Source organism: Anomaloglossus baeobatrachus, chromosome 2, assembly GCF_048569485.1.
Source record: "Anomaloglossus baeobatrachus isolate aAnoBae1 chromosome 2, aAnoBae1.hap1, whole genome shotgun sequence".
In the NCBI taxonomy this organism is placed as follows: domain Eukaryota; kingdom Metazoa; phylum Chordata; class Amphibia; order Anura; family Aromobatidae; genus Anomaloglossus; species Anomaloglossus baeobatrachus.
Genome location: NC_134354.1, coordinates 626,898,353 through 626,917,975, shown reverse-complemented (window position 1 = coordinate 626,917,975; position 19,623 = coordinate 626,898,353). Strand labels below are relative to the sequence as shown.

Sequence of the window (19,623 nt, the reverse complement as noted above, 5' to 3'; positions counted from 1 at the left end):
AAGTATTGCACATCTGCCCACTATTCAAATCAATGGTGAGTGCATGTACAGTACCCAGTCTTCATCTGTATGACGTTGATAGAGCTCTGCAACCGAGCACTTCCGGTCATCGGGAACAACTGATTATTGGCGTGTGTCGTAATGGCATAGGTTGCGATGACCTATGTTAATGATAAGCAGTTAAAGGGGTTGTCAATTACTAGGACAACCCCTTCTCATTCCAAATGTTTCCCCCTTTTAAAATAATTAAAAAAAAAAAACCAAAGCCTTTACTCCGATGGTGGCGCCGTTCCAGCAGTGTCTCTGCTCACGTTCCCGGGGCTCATGTGACGACGTGATGTCATGTGAGCCCGCGCCGGCTTCTCTCTCCCTGTCCTTGGACAAATGAGCTAACCGACAGGAGGTGAATGCTGTGGCTGCCACTCAATTCCTGTTGATTGCTCTTGCGTCCGAAGGCGGGGAGAGAGAAGCCGGCGGAAATTGGTTGCTGGCTCACGTGACATCCCAACTTCATGTGAACCCTGGGAATGCGAGTACTGACACCGCTGGAACGGCGCCAACACTGGAGGAGTATAGACTTTATTTTAAAAACTCCTAACTCCTTTAATATAAAAGAAGTTAAGTCACAGAGAAGGCCTTTTAAAAGCTACTATTTAACCACTTAAATGCTGCTGGCAAAGCTGACAATGGCATTTAAGGGATTAAATACTGGCAGGGCAGCATTGTCTCGCCCATTGACCTTTTTTCCCGCAATGCAGTTGGGGGCTGCTGGTGTTTTTAGCGTTGCACTAGAGCCTTGCTGAAAGGGAGTCTATCGGCAGGTTTTTGCTACCTCATCTGATAGCAGAATGATGTAGGCAAAAAGATTGTGAACCCAACGATGTATCACTTAGATTACTTAATGCAGCCGGTCTAGCACAATCACAATTTATAGATTTAGCCACCTAGCAGAGCTGAGAAAGTTGCCTCACCTACACCAAACTCTCAATAGAGCTTGTACATTCACAGTGAGGTGTCAGTCACAGGAGGGATTGTCCTGGGCGTGAATTGTGGTCCTGCAGTGAGGGTCCTGCTGAAAATAGAAAATAAACAGTTCGAACTGTGACAAGACAGGAATGCCTGAATTCTCTGTGTTAATCCTTGCAGCATGCAGTCTTCAGCTTGTATAGCAAAGACCTGCAGAGTCCCCTTAAATTCCAGAGATCTTGATACTCTGTAAACTGACTATATTTTTAATGCTAAAGTATTGAAGTGGGTTTATTTTTTTTTTTTTGTTTTTACAAAATGGCAAAACATTCACAATCTCAGGTCCCCTAAATGGGCTAGAACAATGTGGGGGGGGGGAAAGTTCAAGTTACCCAATTTTTTTCCTATTTTAAAAATAAAGGACTCAAAAAAAATTGAATGGCAATCTTTTTTTTTTTTTTTTAAATCTAAAATATAACCCAAACCGTAAATGTCATAAAGGAAACAAATCAAAAATGCCAATGCTGCTGTTTGTTTTTCTGTCGTCTCACATCCCCAAAACAACTAAATAAAAATTAATCAAATTCATATGAATTCTATAATCGTACATTAAAAACCAGCCCACCACTCAAAAAACAAGCCCTCGTGCGGCTCCATCAATGGGAAAATAGTCCTGGGTCTTGTGATGTAGCAACGCAGCCACATTTTTTTTTAAAATAAAGTTACGAATATTATTTTTTAAGCAACTGAAATAATTGAAAAAAAAAAATTTATCTCTGGAATTGTAGTCACTTAGAGAATTAAAACCCTGAAAACAATATCGGAACTGCAGGGATGGGACGTCTTATATTATTTTCACGATTTTGCTTCTCTTGGATTTATTTTCCCATTTTTCAGTCCTATAACGCGTCCCGCGTAGGAGCGAGCCCTGCCACTGCTCTCATTTCCATACTGAGCTTTGGGGCTCATGTTCTTGACATTGGTGGGGGCCCATCATACAACCATGACCTCTTCCATGGATGTATTTAGTGGTAAAGCCACTTTAGAGCGGCGCCATAGCATGTGCATAGGGGAAGGTCCCAATAAGGTGACTTGGACGTTCATGTGACATGAGTTCTGCGGTAATAATGACTAATCTACATGTTCATACCGAATCCCAGTGAGCTGAAAGCGGCAGTTTCTTCCCCGAAACCTGACAGCGCTGGAATGATCGTGATTTACCAGTTTGCCGATGCGCCTCTGTGCACAGCCTGTCACTACACATAAGACTCCGCCGTGGCCTGGACAATGGGCGCAAACCTAGGTTGGTGCTGAATTCTTGAAAGTGACAGCAGAAGAAAGCAGATGTGTGCACTCCACTTGAGTTCAGTCGTAGCTGCGGGCTATTTTTCACAGAATTTCCAGTGCGTTGCTCTCCGACTAATCCAGTTTGTTTAATGATTGAACTGGTTTTAATATCTGAAAAGGTGAATTCACACATAACTAAGCAATGGCCTACGTTCTATTACCTCACATTACATTTCCCTGAATTATCTTGTTGTTTTTCCAATGATGCCATTTCATTGTTGGCACCATTTGTAGTCGGTGCTATTGAGGTTTGGGGTCTTGTTTTATAGTTGACACCTTTGCTCCTGAGTTCTCCGGGCCATACACACTTTGGAGACCCTGTATACCAGGTCTCTGCTATTCTGCATACCGGTACAGAAGAGAATCACTGCTCAGTCCAATACCAAATCTTTCTCTAAATTGACCAAATTAAGGGCTCATGTAGATGTCTATGCAAATCGGTCTGATCTTGGACTACAATGTGCAGACTGGCTGCAGCTCTCCAGACCCGAGCGTCACAGCCACCTAGAACTCTATGAAGCTAACATTCTCCTGTCTGAAGAGCTGCGGCCAGTGTGTGCAGTGCAGTCCGAGAGGGGACCGATTTGCTCTGATGTCTGCATGAGCATTAAGCGGGCTTTACACGCAACGACATCGCTAACGCGATGTCGTTGGGGTCACTGAATTCGTGTCGCACATCAGGCCTCGTTAGGGACGTCGTTGCGTGTGACACCGCAGGAGCGACCGGTAACTATCAAAAATACTCACCATATCGTTGATCGTTGTCCACTCGTTCCTATCTCGATTATCGTTGCTGTTGCAGGTACGATGTTGTTTGTCATCCTGCGGCAGCACACATTGTTATGTGTGACACCGCAGGAACGAGGCACATCACTATACCTGCAGCCGCACGCAGTGAGGAAGGAAGGAGGTGGGCTGGATGTTCGTCCTGCTCATCTCCGCCCCTCCGCTTCTATTGGGCGGCCGCTTAGTGACGCTGCACGAACCGCCCCCCTTAGAAAGGAGGCGGTTCGACGGCCACAGCGATGTCGCTAGGCAGGTAAGTAGGTGTGACGGGTGTAAGTGATGTTGTGCGCCACGGGCAGCGATTTGCCCTTGACGCACAACCGACGGGGGGCGGGTACTCTCGGTAGAGATAGCGATATCGCTGCGTATAAAGCCCGCTTTAGGCTATGTTCAGACTGCAACTTTTCTAACCGCAAAGATGCAGCATTGTTGGCAGCAAAAAACACACCTGTGGCAAAAGCGCATCAAAAAAGCATGCTTTTTTACAGCATTTTGCCCAATTTATTGTCTGGATGGGCTCAAAAACGCTGGAAAAATGCAAAACGAATTGACATGCGGCATCTTGGCTACATCTTCAAAAACGCAGCCAAGATGCAGCCAACAAAAGATGTCCAGTGTGGACAGCAAAATCGAAATCTCAGACTTTGCTGACCGAGAGAAATGCATGCATTAGGTGCATCTTTTGTGACCTCAAAAATGCACCAAAAACGCAGTAAAAGATGCCCTGTGTGAACATAGCCTTAAAGATCTCGTCATACCTCGTTTTTGGCTTTGTCAAATACGGTATGTTTGTTAGTCCTATGTCCATAGGCCCTCAGGCACCCATCATATGACAAGTGTCCTTTTTCTATATACTGCTTCCGTTCCTCTGACGATATATACCAGTGTATGCATTTACAGTGGCATAGAACCGAGGCTTCGAGCACCTCCACAGGTGTAGCCGAGGTGACTAATGTAAAGGTGCTGTTGGGGGACTGGATGACCATCTAATGTTTGTTCCTCACCCAGTTCCCTTTTGACAGACGATTTGGAGCAATAAAGGTTCAGACTTGTGGAATTACCATGACACATCCTTTCTCCAATAAAAGATCGGCTCTTAGGTGAGAAAGCTGTTGGCCAAACGGGTATTCAGCCGACCGCCATCTTAGGTGTATGCGCACCTTCAGGAGTGTGCTTTTGAGAACTACACCTAATGTATAGATTAGAAATGAGGTTACTGGTAACTACTGACACATCTGGGTATTCCTAAAGAACTCTACGTGCGAAGGTTTGTTATTCAGTACAAGCCATTGTTCCTATACAGAGTTACAAGTATCGTACATGTTGTCGAGCGTAATGTACGCATGGGGCAAAGCTGCTGTGGATTCAGTGTCCACTTATGCTACTGTCCACAGCATTTGCACATCTCTGATCCCAAACCTCAGTCCATACAAGTTGTGTCCCAATGAGAATTTCTGCGGTTTCATCCACCGCACTGTTACCTTTAAGGACCTGTTCACACATTGCGTTTTTGCTGCTTCGCCAAAAAACAGTAAAGTGAATGAGATTTCTAATATCTGATGCCCACACTTCTTATTTATTTTTTTTACTTTGTGGATCCCAACCATTAGAACATTGTTGGGTTTGATTTTTTTTTCAAAATCTACAGCGTGTCAATACTTCTAATGTTTTCACCCATTCAAATGAATGAGCTAAAAAAGCGCTTGTATTTAGTAACGTTTTTCCCTCCATCCCTGGAGTATTGGCGCAGACTTTTCAGCCACGGTCCGGTGAGGGCCGCACCGCTTTCCCCCGTGTGTGCTCGAAGTTGTTTTCTCTTGTCTCTGGAAATCTTCTAGGTCACTTTAGGATAAGCTGTGCACCATTTTATGCATCGGTCTAGGGAATATGAGTGTTCCTAATCTTCCTGCGCACGTCGTACCCCTGGGAGAGCCATAGTCCTGCTGCCGTTACTGGGAGACTCACGCAGGCGCTCACATATAATGGTGTTTATGGTATATTTGGGGCTGTAGCACAATATATAGGCCATGTGCCGGCTTCCTTAGTTCTTCGCGATCGACTTGGACATTTTGAGGTGGGAATTCCCAGGCTCCGTTTCTTCCCTCTTCCATAGATCTGCATTCCTTCAGGAGACGTGGCATATGTATTTTTTCTTAATCCGTGACTTGTTTTCAGGTTGTCTCCACCGTGACGGTAATTCTTCCAGACAGGAGCTCTCTGCCCAAGCGATAATTACTTGTGACTGGAGTGAATGGATTTCTTTAACCCTGTGCTGGCTGGATTAGGGCTGTATTCAGTCGGTGGCACCTGCTTCCCAGCCGTAATGCCACATTTCTACCTGGGAGAGGATCGGGGTTAACGTTCAGCGCTGAAGTGTAGTGACAGACTCCTTGTAAGTGGATTAGAAGAGAAGAAAATCTGCACCAATTAGTTACCAGGCTGCTCTGGCGATTTCATAAGTGGATTAGCCCACTGTTGAAAGAAGCGAGCTCCTGTGCTAGCGGGATGTGAAATCTCCCAGTCGTAAAGATTTTAATCTCTCTTGATGCTTTATGTAACAGCGTCACGTGATACGCAGCTCGTGTTGTCATCATCTGCCCTTGTTTCCTCCTCTTGATCTCAAAGCCAAGCCAGGCACCAACATCTCCGCTAAACATACAAGAGACCTGTGTATCCTGGCGCAGGAAAAATCCTCCCCCCTCCCCCCCCCCCCCCACGTAGAAATCGCAGAATAGTGAGATGAGCCTCGGCAGCGCTGGACGATTTGTGAAATGACACAGCATGAAGGGTTAACTCGGCAGCTAGTCAGAAGGTTTCCACTAGATCTCTCGATGCAATGGACCATTCACCATAGCAGAGGTTCTTGCCCAGTAACCATGAAGGTGCTTGTCCTGGAGCTGGAGCAGCATCTAAAAAGGTATGTTCTCGTGTTTTCTTTTTTTGTCAGAAAAACTGGCTGTTGTCTGCCATGTTCTTATCTAGGTGCTGAAGACACAAGTAATGGCGACACCAGAGCGCTCGTCCGCAGATCCCGGATTGAGTGCTGGACATGGCGATGGACAAGTCACCTCTGATACAATAGTGATTGTGTGTTTATGGACTGCGAGCCGTGATTGTTCCCAGGAAGTCTTTCATCCCTCCGCCTCGTACAATAAATGAGGTTGTAGGAGAGGATTAAGTGTGGGATGTTCTGCCGCGGTGATGAAAGTCTTCCCTTTCCTGTGCTTGCTGCTTCCTATTACCTGGGATGACTGCTTGTGTTTATGAGCCGTTCCCAGAGGATGGGCAAGAAGACACCTTGTGATGTGCAGATCCGACGTACATGACTGGTGAGACCACTAGACCCCGTAACAATAAAGTAACCTGTCGAGGTAGAGCCCAGATCCATGATTGCGACCCTGGCTGCCCATTACCACCCTCATCAAGCCCAGTTTTCATGTTTGGGAGGTTTTTATGATACACACATTATGGATTCATAACATTTCTTAACAATCTCTTAAAACTCTTTATAGTAAAGCGACCTGTCAGTGATTTCACTGTCCGGATTGAGTCAGTGCACTTCTATGGGCCGTGATACGTGATGTAGGCTCATTGTAACCCTTGGTGTGTCTTTGCAGCGGGGGATCGGATAGAAGTAGGTTTTTATGGCGGTAGTAAGACCTCAGAACACTTCTTGTATATTGCGGATATATTGTTGGGGTTCTGAGTTTTAATGCATTATTTCTGGCAGTCCTCTTCTGTTTTAATACCGATCTTGCTATCATTAATCATTGCTTACAATATAGAGCCTTACGGCTGCCACAAACTAACCAATTCCTATGGTGTGAGAATGAAGCAACCCAAGTGGGCAGTGCACGGTACTCTGGCCCAGATGTATTGTATCACATTGTATACCACAGTGTGGTATCACATTGGAAGGTGTCGTTACATTTGGGGAATACCTGATCCACTGCTCTTGAAGGCAACCGGTCCCCAGGTTAGGGTCTTCTAAATATGGATGGACTTTTTTAATACTATGTGACAATAAAGAAATTATTTTACGTTGCATGTGCCGATATCTTTTCCCTCTATTCAAGTTATAGTCCACCTGGCGGACTTCATATCGTGGATGTGTGGTGACCTATTCCATTGGGCATGTCAAGCTTTCCTCCACCTGGTCTGTTGTTGGTCACCAGGTTATTGCTATGGTTTCTGAGAGCAGCATGATGTAGGAGCACAGACCCTGATTCCAGCGATGTCACTTACTGGACTGTTTGCAGTTTTGATAAAATCAGTGTTTTCTTTGCTGTAGATCGACCAGTTCTCTGAATGTTGAGCTCTGTGTAGCCTCACCCACACCACTACTTGGCAGCTTTCTGCCTATGCACAGTGTACACAGAAATCAGTGGTGTGGGTGAAGTTGTACAGCTCTCATGTGGACTATCTAACAGGTTTATAGTCCTCTAATGATATCCTGCTGATAAAACAGTGATTTTATCAAAACTGTAGCAAGCAGCCCAGTAAGTGACCCAACGATGGAATCAGGGTCTCTGCCCCTTCATTATGTTGCCCTTGGATTAGGTGGGAAAAACATGGTGACAGAATCCCTATAAGCCATTTTGGTGGTGGTTTTATTTTTTTCACCGCCAGAAGGAGGCTCTCCTAGACTAACTTTGAGAGCTTGTACCTTTTTACCTCTGACTTCTGGACAGTCGAGCTGCGGTCACATGATGGCGGAACAGGACCAGAGCGGCATCGGGAAGAGCATAATAGGACGACTGGAAAGTATTTTATTAGGGGCAGGGAACTTAGATTAGTGATAACACTCCATCAGTGTAATAAAGCAAATACACTACAATGGGGCTTTAAAGACGACCGGTCATCTCTCCTGATGTATTCATATTTCTGGAAATTTTGGAGGGTCATTAACCATTACTCTGTTGTGTAAGTCCTCGGTTCTTTCTCCTTAATTCTGAATACATTAACTACTAGATGTTGCCATTCCCCCTTACAAAGGGTTTTGCCCATGCAGTTTGTCAATGGCAGTATTGATTGGACACTGTGATGGTAGACACACCCCTGCTGGTAACACCCAGTTGTTCATTTATTCATAAGTAGAGAAAACTGAGGAACAGCAGCAAAGTAACGATATAAAAATAACTATTCCATGAAGGCTATAAGTATTAGGCACGCATGGAGAGCGGACAGGTTGACTTTGTCTTAAGCCTTAGGCACACTAATGACTGTCACATGCGGGTGCTGTCTGTGGGTCAGACCGTACTCTGTGAGAGCGAGAGCCTCGTGGACAGATGTCTGTATAGCGTGCATGCTCAGGTGTTCTGATAATCCACCTCCTGTGTGATCTCCTATAGGGTCCTCCGTGTACAGAACATCTGTCTGGGCCTGAGGGGATTATTTGGTGTAGATTTCGGTGCTTTCCAGCCAGGAAAATGAAAGCAATGTCTCCCATCTTATCATGCAGTCCTGGCTTATGTCAGTAGATGACACGGAATATATCTGGTTAAGGCCGGGGCCACACTGGGTACTAGTGCGATCCTCGCATGACACTCTGCTCACGCTGGCAGCACAGAGCCAAGTGTCATGCTAGTATCCATGCGACTGAGGTCCAACTGTGCGAGCGGACCTCAGCTGTGGGGGGCGGGCCGGCACTAAGGAGGAGACGGGGGGGCGGTGCTGCGGAGGGGCGGGCCAGCACTGAGGAGGAGACGGGGGGGTGGTGCTGAGGAGGGGCGGGCCAGCACTGAGGAGGAGACGGGGGGGGCGGTGCTGCGGAGGGGCGGGCCAGCACTGAGGAGGGGAGGGAGGGATTTCTCTCCCTCTCTCCTCCGTAGCCGGCTATTGCGATTCTCGCCCTGCACTCGTGGTACACCAGTGTACGGCGAGTGCAGTGCGATTTTTCTCTTGCCCCATAGACTTGAATGGGTGCGAGAGAAAAGAGTCTCGCATTACAATGGCTGCATGCTGCGATTGTTTTCTCGGTCCGATTTAGGGCTGAAAAAATAATCGCTCATGTGCGCTGACACACGGGCTATATTATTGGTCCGAGTGGAATGCGATGTTTTATCGCACTCCACTTGCACCGATTTTCTCGCCGTGTGGCTTGGGCCTAACACTTTACATTTCAACTCAGATTGTTGGTTTCTTTAATCCTCATGATGGTGAACAGCCATGAGTTACATTTACATGTACATTGTATATATGGAGTGCATCTGCTACAATAATATATACAGTCATGGTCAAAAGTGAAATTGTTCCAGAAAATTAAGTATTTGTCCCAGACAATTTTTGTTTTACTTCCTTTGTGTGTATTGGAACAACAAAAAAAACTAAAGGAAAAAGAGGCATTGTATAAAATTTCACACAATACTTTCAACAATGGGCCGGACAAAATTGTTGGCACCTTTCCAAAATAGTGCATAAACAACTTAGTGTCAAGAACGTTATACTCATTCAAACTCACCTGTGACAAGTATCAGGTGTAGGCAATATGAAAAGAACTCTTGAAACCAAACAAAAAGGGGAGAAGTTCACTCAAGCTTTGCATTTTGTGTCTGTGTCTGCCACGCGAAGCAGAAAGAACTGTCTGAGGACTTGGAGAACCAAAATTGTTAAAAATATTAATTTCAAGGTTGCAAGTGACTCTCCAGAGATCTTGATGTTCCTTTTTCCATGGTGTGCAACATAATCAAAAGTTTACAGCCCATGGTATTGTAGCTACTCTCTCTGGTTTTGGATAGACAAAAATTGATGAAAGGTTGCCATGCAGGATAGTCTGGATGGTTGATAAGCAGCCCAATCAAGTTTCAAAGAAATTCAAGGTGTCCTGTAGGGTCAGGGTGTATCAGTGTCAGCATGAACTATCCATCGGCATTTGAATGAAACGCTATGGCAGAAGACCCAGGAGGACCCCACTATTGACACAGAAACATAAAAAAGCAAGACTGCAGTTTGCCAAAATGTATGTAAGGCCTCTTTCACACATCAGTCTTTGTCCATCAGTCACAATCCATTTTGTAACTGATGTGACTGATCCATTGCAGATTGTGGTAAAACTGATGCGACAGATCCTGTAAAAAAAAAAAAAAAAAAAAAAAAGCAGTTGCACTTTTTTTTTTATGCCAAAGGGTAGTTGGTATTGAATTGAATAGAATTTAAACATCTGAGCATGCTCTGTTAAAAAAAAAACCAACTGATCCGTCATTTGACAGATTGCGACGGATCCTGCGCCCATAGTCTTCCATTATAACAAACGATGGATCCGTCGCCGTCCGTTTTTTTGACACACACAAAAACGTCCCTGTGGACGTCTGTTAGACAAACATTTTTTGACTGATCCATCGCACGACTGATAAAGTGAGGCCATGCTTCGCAATCCGTCGCAAATACAAGTCAATGAGAAAAAAAGCCAAATTCAGCACTGGATCCCTTTTTTGCACAAAACGACGGATTGCGACTGGCAAAAAATGTGTGAAAGACCCCTAAGCCAAAATCCTTCTGTTCTGGGAAAGCGTCTTCTGGACATATGAGAACAAGAGAGCTTTTTGGTAAAGCCCAACATTCTACTGTTTACTGAAAATGGAATGAGGCCTACAACGAAAAGAGCCCAGTAACTACAGTCAATTGTGGTGCAGGCGCAAAGATGCTTTGGGGTTGTCTTGCTGCCTCTGGCACTGGGTTCCTTGACTGTGTCCAAAATCTGGGTTTGTGTCCTAGGTCATGGGCCTAATCGCTGTGTTCTAATATGCCACGTGCGCACGGCTCATGCACAATCTCCATAGACTGTGCAGGGGATGCAGGACGCATGCAGTTACGCTGCGGTGCAGATCGCAGCGTAACTGAATGTAATACGCACACGTGCGCTCATAGCCTAACCATGATTTTTAATCACAGCTTTCATGCGTCTTGGCATGCTTTCCACCAGTCTTTCACACTGCTTTTGGGTGACCTTATGCCACTCCTTGCACAAAAATGTAAGCAGTTCATCTTTGATGGCTTGTGACTATCCATCTTCCTCTTCATTACATTCCAGAGGTTTTCAATGGGGTTCAGGTCTGGAGATTAGGCTGGCCATGACAGGGTTTTGATGTGGTCCTTCATCCACACATTGATTGACCTAGCTGTGTGGCATGGTGCATTGTCCTGCTGGAAAAAACAGTCCTTTGAGTTGGGGAACATTGCCTGAGCAGAAGGAAGCAACTGTTTTGGCGTGTGTGCGGTGGAGGCGGACCCTTCTTGTAGGCGTGCTGGCGTACTGTTTTCATTCCGCAGTTGATGGCCCATTCTTGTGTGTGTTATGGTTGTGGACCGTTTTCCTTGCACACACAGTACACTCGTATAGTGCACTTCAGCATTCGTTCAGTGACTGGTTTGTAGATGCTGACATTATTCAATATGGGAATGTCTGATGCCACGACTGCGCTGTAAAGCACTTTATATAGTGGATCTTAACTTGTAAAATTGGTGTTTAGGAGCAAAGTACAGCATGGAAAAATATAGGTGTCCCTTAAGAGTTCTAAGGCTACATGCGCACGCTGCGTTTTTTGGTGCAGTTTTGTTGTCAGAACTTTCTGACATTTGACTTCCCAGCAAAGTCTGAGAAGTCAGATTTTCTATGCGCACATTGCAGTTTGTCAGCGTTTTATTTGTCAAAAGTTTGTGACAAAAAAAATGCAGCATGTCCATTCTTCCTGCGTTTTTGTCAACATTTGTCACAAAAACGCACCAAAAACGCACCTATAATTACAAGCATTTTTGTGACATTTCCAGGCTCTCTGACAAGGTGCAGTTTTGGCTGCAGTTTGTGAACACAAAGATGCAGCGTGCGCATGTAGCCTATCATAGGGATGAGGACCAACTACTCCAGACCCCCCAGAGCTTGAGCTACGGCAGTTCCCTCTTTATGCTCTTCTCTGCTCATACACCATAATACTTGAGGGCTGCTCGTTTTCGGGGAGCAGTTGGGAAGCTGATGACTATGACTTAGAGACGCTCACCAACCAACACAGGATCCGGTTCAATTGAGGTTTTTGTCATGTAAATGTTTAGAAAAAAACGTAATACTAAATCCGTGCCGGAGAGTGATGGGGCCGGAGAGTGATGGGGCCGGAGAGTGATGGGGCCGGAGAGTGATGGGGCCGGAGAGTGATGGGGCCGGAGAGTGATGGGGCCGGAGAGTGATGGGGCCGGAGAGTGATGGGGCCGGAGAGTGATGGGGCCGGATACCTTCCCTGTAGCAGATTTCTGCTGATGTCGCTTACAGCTGAACTGCTGAGTCATTTTAAGCATACCGGTGACTGGGAAAACTGTGCCGAATGACCACATTTTCTTTGGGGTGATCCGGCAGCACGTCCCAGACAGCCAGGCTAAGGCTACTTTCACACATCCGGTTTTTGCTCTGCGGCACAATACGGCGCTCTGCAGAAAAACCGCAACCATTTTTTTTGCCGCCGGTTGTGGGTTTTTTTGCATAGACTTACATTAGTGCCGTATTGTGCTGCATGGGCTTGCGTTCTGTCCGGTTTTTGCCGCATGCGGCAGATTTAGCCGATGCCGCGGCCGGATGGAACGTTCCCTGGCACGTTTTTTGCTCCGGCAAAAAAAACCGCATTGCGCCGCATTCGGCCGCTGCGGCACATTTTTCAATGCATGCCTATGGACGCCGGATGCGGCGCGATGCGGAAAAAAAACGTATCTGGCCGCCGCATGCGGTTTTTTCCACTGCGCATGCTCAGTAGCATGCCGCAACTGGAAAAAAACGGACGGGCTGCATGTAAAAACTTATGCAAAGGATGCGGTGTTTTCGCCGCATCCATTGCATAGGTTTCACAGCCGGATTGAGCCGCAGTGCTAAAACCGGATGTGTGAAAGTAGCCTAAGATGACGCCAGTCAGTATTGTAGACTTCTATTAGTAACGGGACACTCTTCTAGGCTTCACCTGTGACAATTTCTGTCTCTTAAAGAGATTTTCTGGAACTTTGATAGCCTATTGCAAATGGTGACCATCAGTATCTGATTGGTGGGAGTCTGGCCCCTGCCCACCTTAGTGATCACCTGGGTGAAGTGGCATATAGAGCAGAGCACATTTTGTAGTGGCTATGGCTGATACTTCACTTCCCACCAAGGACACCATCTGCAAGGAGTTTGTATGTTCTCCCCGTGTTTGCGTGGGTTTACTCCGGGTTCTCCGGTTTCCTCCCACACTCCAAAGACATACAGATAGGGACCTTAGATTGTGAGCCCCAATGGGGACAGTGTTACCAATGTATGTAAAGTGCTATGGAATTAATAGCGCTATATAAATGAATAAATTATTATTATTATTATACTGCCACTCAGGGCACAGACAGTACAAAATGAAGTGATCAACTTCTGGAAAATCCCTTTAATGTCATATTACCCATCTGTTTGTGTAAAAGCTAATTCAGCTGGGAGTACTTTAGAATCCAATGTCATGGCACATCTGTAATACATGAGCAGTTGGTGGTGTGTGATCTCTGCCGGCAAGTACCTGTCTGCCGTAGAGGCATTAGAGAGGTGTGCGGCGCTGCCCCCCTCTTGTGTGCGGCGCTGCCCCCCTCTTGTGTGCGGCGCGGCGGCCCTCTTGTGTGCGGCGCGGCGGCCCTCTTGTGTGCGGCGCGGCGGCCCTCTTGTGTGCGGCGCTGTCCTCTTGTGTGCGGCGCGGTGGCCCTCTTGTGTGCGGCGCTGTCCCTCTTGTGTGCGGCGCGGTGGCCCTCTTGTGTGCGGCGCGGTGGCCCTCTTGTGTGCGGCGCGGCGGCCCTCTTGTGTGCGGCGCGGCGGCCCTCTTGTGTGCGGCGCGGCGGCCCTCTTGTGTGCGGCGCGGCGGCCCTCTTGTGTGCGGCGCTGTCCTCTTGTGTGCGGCGCTGTCCCTCTTGTGTGCGGCGCGGTGGCCCTCTTGTGTGCGGCGCGGTGGCCCTCTTGTGTGCGGCGCTGTCCTCTTGTGTGCGGCGCGATCCTTGTCAGAATTAGGGATGTACAGAATGTTATAGAACTGGTTTTATAGCATAATGGTTAAATCTAAAAAAATGTCTTCTCTTAAAGGGGACCTGTCACCTGGTCACAATTCTCCAGTTACCCTGCTCCAATGACTCTTCCTTTTTTTTTTTTTTTTTTTCCCCTTTTCAATCCACCCTACAATTACAGATCTTGGTCCTTTTGTTTAGTGCTAATCTTTTATGCCCATTACAGGGGGCGTGGCTTTAAGCTGTTCTCCATTATTACCTTGTGAGCCTCGCCCCCTCTAGTAAAAATCCTAAAAATTAGCACAAAATAGACCCCGGTCTCTGGCACCATATGGGGATTAAAATACAAAATCCATGCCATACGGAGGGGTCAGTGGAGAGCAGACTGTGGCCACTTTTGGCCTGGTGACGGGATCCTCTATACGCTCTTGTACATAGGACCACCTCCTATAGAGGGCTGGCTGGTTTGGGGGGGTGGGGCGGCAGATATTATCTGGGGGTGGAGCTGCTCTGTCCTGCCTGTCTGTATATGGCACAGCAGGGCACAGTGATGGCTGCAGAGGATTCTGGTGATTGGCCCTTGGTGGCTTCTGGCAGGAGCACTTGGCTGGCTTTGCCTATGTGGACTCGCTCATCCTGGATGATTGGTCCGGGGGTGTCCCAGGTGGGGCTGGACACTGCCTCTGTATGTATTGTGTCACTGCAGGATGTGCCCACCATCACACTTCTTGCCCCCGGTGTGTGATGCGGGGATGCATACATGCATTGCATACATGCATCAGGACCCGTAGCTCCCCCTGTGTCCGCCAGGCGGCGCTGCTGTAGTCCGCTCCGGAGCTGTCAGTAGCCGGTGCCGGCAGTGCAGTGACGGTACGTACCATCACTCATCGCCATCACACACGCTCTACTCTCCCGGGCAGGGAAGGGTGGCTGGGAAGGCGTGGGCGGGGCCGTGTAGGGTACTGGCCAATGAGCGCTCAGCTGCTGTATTATGTAATCAGGCCGGCGCTGAGCTGCGCCCGGAGCGCTGAGCTGGGACATTTCTTCCCGCAGCATCCTCAGCACCGCACGGCGCCGCCGCACGTCCCGCTCCTCTCCCTCCGCGCCCCGATAGCGATGTAGAGCGGCGGCCGCTATGGATCTCGGGGTGTACCAGCTGCGGCATTTCTCCATCTCCTTCCTGTCCTCGCTGCTGGGCACAGACAGCGCCTCGGTGACACTAGACAGCAGGTAATGGCGGCGCTGGCCGCTGCCGGGGTGTGTGTGATGTCGGCATGTGCAGGGCGCAGTGATGGGCTGTGATCGTGTAATAACGGCTCTCCTCTGTTTGTGTTACAGCGCCTCCGGGGCCAGTGTGGTAGCGATCGACAACAAGATCGAGCAAGCCATGGTGAGTACGGGGAGTGCGGCTCTTTTGGGACGGAGCAGGGAGATCCCCCCTTTGTTATCTGCGCGCAGCCCCGGGCTCCGCCGCCGCCACCGCTCCTCACACATCCCTGTTACTAGGCAGGAGGAGAAGCTTTAACTCCCGGCTATAAATAGCTCGCTCGCTGATTGGCCAGCGCGCAGTCAGTGCGGTGGGCGGGGTGCGCTCCTCGTGACGTCACTGACGGAGAAGAAAACACTATGCGGCAACCTGCTCGGCTCAGACCGGCTGCAGCCGGTGTAGGGCGGCCGAGCTATTGTCCTCACACGTCCTGCTGCCCCCACTGCAGAGCGGCTACACGGGGCTGCTGCAGTGTGCACGTGTATGGCCTGTGTGCTTCATACATATACACATATATCTTATACACATACTAATACACTAATATATCCTGCAGTACAGGCGCACGGCCACAGCCGAGACACAATGACACCCACTCCTCTGCACCTCACACCTCCAGTGCTGATAGCCCAGTGTGGTCACCCTATTAGCTAATGGCTTTCCTATGCGGTCCAGTTTGTGGTCCCCACCAGGACTGAGGGTCGGTGCGTCTCCCCTGATATCACCTGTCTGGGGGAGGCAGATACGTTGGTTACTGTGGCTTGCTATTCATAGTGGGCGCACGCATATGTATGTTAGAATGGGAGGCCTCCTAATAGTCACTATACTGCCCTCTTACCATCACTGGTGAGGTGCAATACCTGATTATACATTGCACATAGGAGCCATGTAACCAACGTGCCACCGTAAGACCATGGGTGGTATCCTTGGGTCGTAGTGCATTGATGGAGGTTGTTAGAGGGCACCAGTCACTAGATTTATCCTGGCAGAAATGTGGGCAGCATGGATCAGAGCCTGGCTGTGCGATTGCTGCCAGTGCAGTGTTTCAGATAGCTGGCTTGGGACCGCAGGCGTGACTAGTCCGGTGCGCCCTCAACCGGCATCTCCGCATTACTCTGGGTGATTAACAGCTCTGTCCCTGTACACACATCAGGGAGTAGTCAGCCTGGGGCCGGACTTGTCGTGTCTCAAACTATTTTCTCTAATCAGAGTAAGGCTCCTTTCACATTGCTTTGCAGTGGCTCCGTCGGGGCATACATCCCAAATCCCGCCCCAAAACGTGTTTCGGACGTATGCGCCGACAGAGCCATTGGGTATAATGGAGCAGACAGAGCAAGCGTGTGCTCTGTCTTGCACCATTTTCAGGTGTATACGCTTTTTGCAGGCGGATGCCCAGATGTAGTCTATGTCTGGGTGCCGGCCGGCAGAAAGCATATAGACCCGATAATGGTGCAGGACAGAGCACACGCTTGCTCTGTCTCGTCCATTACACTCAATGGCCCTGTCGACGCATACGTCCGAAACACGTTTTGTGGGAGGAGGGGCGGGATTTCGGACGTATGCCCCGACGGAGCCACTGAAACGCAATGTGAAAGGAGCCTAAGTCATGGCTGCCTGCATCACATAGCCAGGCTCAGATGCTGCTTTTTTTTTTTTCTCTTTTCATGCATGAATCTGACAGATTCCCTTTTTAAACTTTCCATGCACCTTCAATAGCCCTCCCCCAAACACTGCCAGCAGCTATAACCTACACCCCCCCATTCACATGTGTGATCTGTTTGGCTGAGCATACATGTGTGTTCTGAGTGGTCAGTGGGGGATCAGCTGCTGTCAGACTGCTCTTGTGGTCACTTGTCCCTTTTGAAAACATTTCATGCCCAATTCACTTTTTCCTAAATGAATAATGGGCTGAACATAAAGTATTAATTGGATTGTTGGCCAGCCATACCAAAATTGGCCAGTTTTGCCAAGATTAGTCGGTCTATAGCCTTCCTTATACTTGGGCCAGCAGGGTTGTCGCTGGTCCCTACTGACTTCTGTTCATCCCTGGTTGATTGAAGCTGGCACTTTGCCCCATATCTTAGCTCCACTACATGAATAGTATCCTCCTATCACACTGTCACACAAATTTTTTCCCCCGAGGTTTTAATACAGGATAGATCCAAAAGAGGCCAATATATTCAGGGAAGACTGGGGCTTTTTAGAATCTAGTCTTTTTTTTTTTTTTGCCCACAAACCACATGATTGTACTCTTCCCCTTCCCTATTAATGTCCAGCCTGATTGATTGTGATGAACTAATGACCGCGCTCTCCTTCTGTTCTAGGATTTGGTTAAGAGCCACCTCATGTATGCTGTTAGGGAAGAAGTTGAAGTCCTCAAGGAACAAATTAAGGAGCTGAATGAGAAGAACTCTCAGCTGGAACAGGAAAACAGTTTATTAAAGACCCTGGCAAGCCCTGAGCAGCTCGCCCAGTTCCAGGCGCAGCTTCAGAATGGCTCACCACCCTCCTCCTCCTCCTCATCTTCATCCTCATCACAGCCTGCAACAAGCACCACGGCACCGGCACAGCCCGCCTCACAGAGCTCGGGCCCATCCGCATAGCAGCTTTCTTCAGAATCCCCTTACAAATGGGGCTTGAGTCAAGTTGACTTATTCAGCGAGCATCCATTTCCACCATCCTGACAAGTGCTGCAGAGTTTTGTTACCATCAGGTCTTATTATTCCGGAGAGCCCCGTGTATAATACCATCTGATGGTAACATGGTTTGGAGTGCTTTAAGAGCTTGGAGTTTGACATTTACTGCGGAGGTGGCCAGAATCTCGGCCTTCTTTTCTAGCTATGAAGTGTCCTAATAATTTCAGTGACTGCAGAATTCACCAGATTCCTTCACCCTTGGATGTGCCTCTCTCCACTTATTTATAAGGAGCAGGTAGCAATCCGTGCCTGCTACTATGCTATGGCTACCCGCTTAGTTGCAAACATCCAGTTTTCAGTATTAAAGCACCGTCTCACTCCACCTCCTTTTGAAGCGTGTTACATTGGGACTGGTCGGTGGACTACAAGCGACTGTAAATATATGGACACTGCATTGTATGCGAGCTGTGATTCCTTACAAATTTTTTTTTTTAAGATAATTTTATTGTATTTTGCCCATAATGTGCACGGCTGTAAACAATGCAAGTCTGGTCGGGCATGACGGTGTGAAAGCAGTGGACTGGTCTGGAAGTAACTGGAGGTTCCTCTGCAGCGAGGAGGAAACCTCTGCCACATAGGCACATTCCTAGTGGGTAAAGGTGTTATGAAGTGCACTCCCTGGTTACCTACCAATGGTCGGCTGAGCCCTTCATTTGCAATAGCTCGTATTAATAGGATTGGATGCACTGATCCGTTATGAGAAGATGCTGTTGGAAATTAGGAATATTATTATTATTTCAATGAAGTTTAATTGCCTACTGTATATTTGTGTATGTAGTGTAAGTACTCTGTAAAATAGGAAAAACTTGTAAGTACTACTTAGGTTGTACAGATTGAAATTTAGTGGTTTCATTGGCTGAACTGATTTTTTTTCTGTTTTTTTATTTTATTTTTTAACGCTACAACCCTTTATGTTGCTGGAAGAACTGTAGATGCAGGTTCTCCTGGCACTGGAGGCGAGAGCACACCCGCACAACTGGTTATGGGCGAGTTAGGCAGCCGCCGACTCCTTAGCTACTTTGGAAGTGCAAGTCTCACCACATGCGCAGAGCATGCTGAGACTTGTGGTTCACTAAATGCTGTCGAGTCACAGGTTGTTACAATCTGGCAGATTCATGCCACGTTTAGTGTATTCTTTTATTGAATTTGCCTTGGCTGGAGTATCTTTTGAATTAAAATCCAGTTCACTGAAGTTTTTGGTTTAATCACTCCAGATACTGACCACTTTCTGCTAACATGGAATATTTGAGCTGTAAGGTAGTATGCATATGTCGTGCATGTTCTCTAAACAGTTGTAACACGTCATTGTATTTAACTGTTGCACTTGTCAACTTTCAATAAAGCATACATTGTTGGTAACGCAGAGTCGGAGTACTTCAGGTTGAAGGCGGAGGAGTCGCAGAAGGGCTGTGCCCAAACAAGCCGAAGGGTAGAATTATTTTTCGCTTAGACGTCCATCCACATCCTTTTTAGTTACTCTGCTCTCAGATTCACTCGTAGGACTTTTCCATGAAAAATCTGCTGTGCTGGCATATTCCCGAATGCAGGGAGATCGCAGTAGATTTATTACGAGGCCCAGCTTTG

At 47.6% G+C, this 19,623-nt stretch overlaps 1 protein-coding gene across 3 annotated transcripts in view; it reads left to right on the top strand.

Annotated features, from left to right (window-relative positions):
• The window catches only part of TSC22D1 (TSC22 domain family member 1), a 127,793-nt gene extending 108,395 nt beyond the window's left edge, over nt 1-19,398 (top strand). Inside the window, exons 1-3 of one of the 3 annotated variants that reach the window (XM_075336874.1) lie at nt 5,814-6,016; nt 15,418-15,469; nt 17,668-19,398. In XM_075336874.1, the coding sequence (XP_075192989.1) occupies nt 5,871-6,016; nt 15,418-15,469; nt 17,668-17,946 (477 nt within the window). In that variant the 5' untranslated portion in view covers nt 5,814-5,870 and the 3' untranslated portion in view covers nt 17,947-19,398. Of the gene's footprint in view, nt 1-5,813; nt 6,017-15,061; nt 15,310-15,417; nt 15,470-17,667 lie in introns of those variants that run through there. The other 2 variants (XM_075336875.1, XM_075336873.1) reach the window with 2 other exon arrangements.
• The last annotated feature ends 225 nt before the right edge of the window (nt 19,399-19,623 follow it).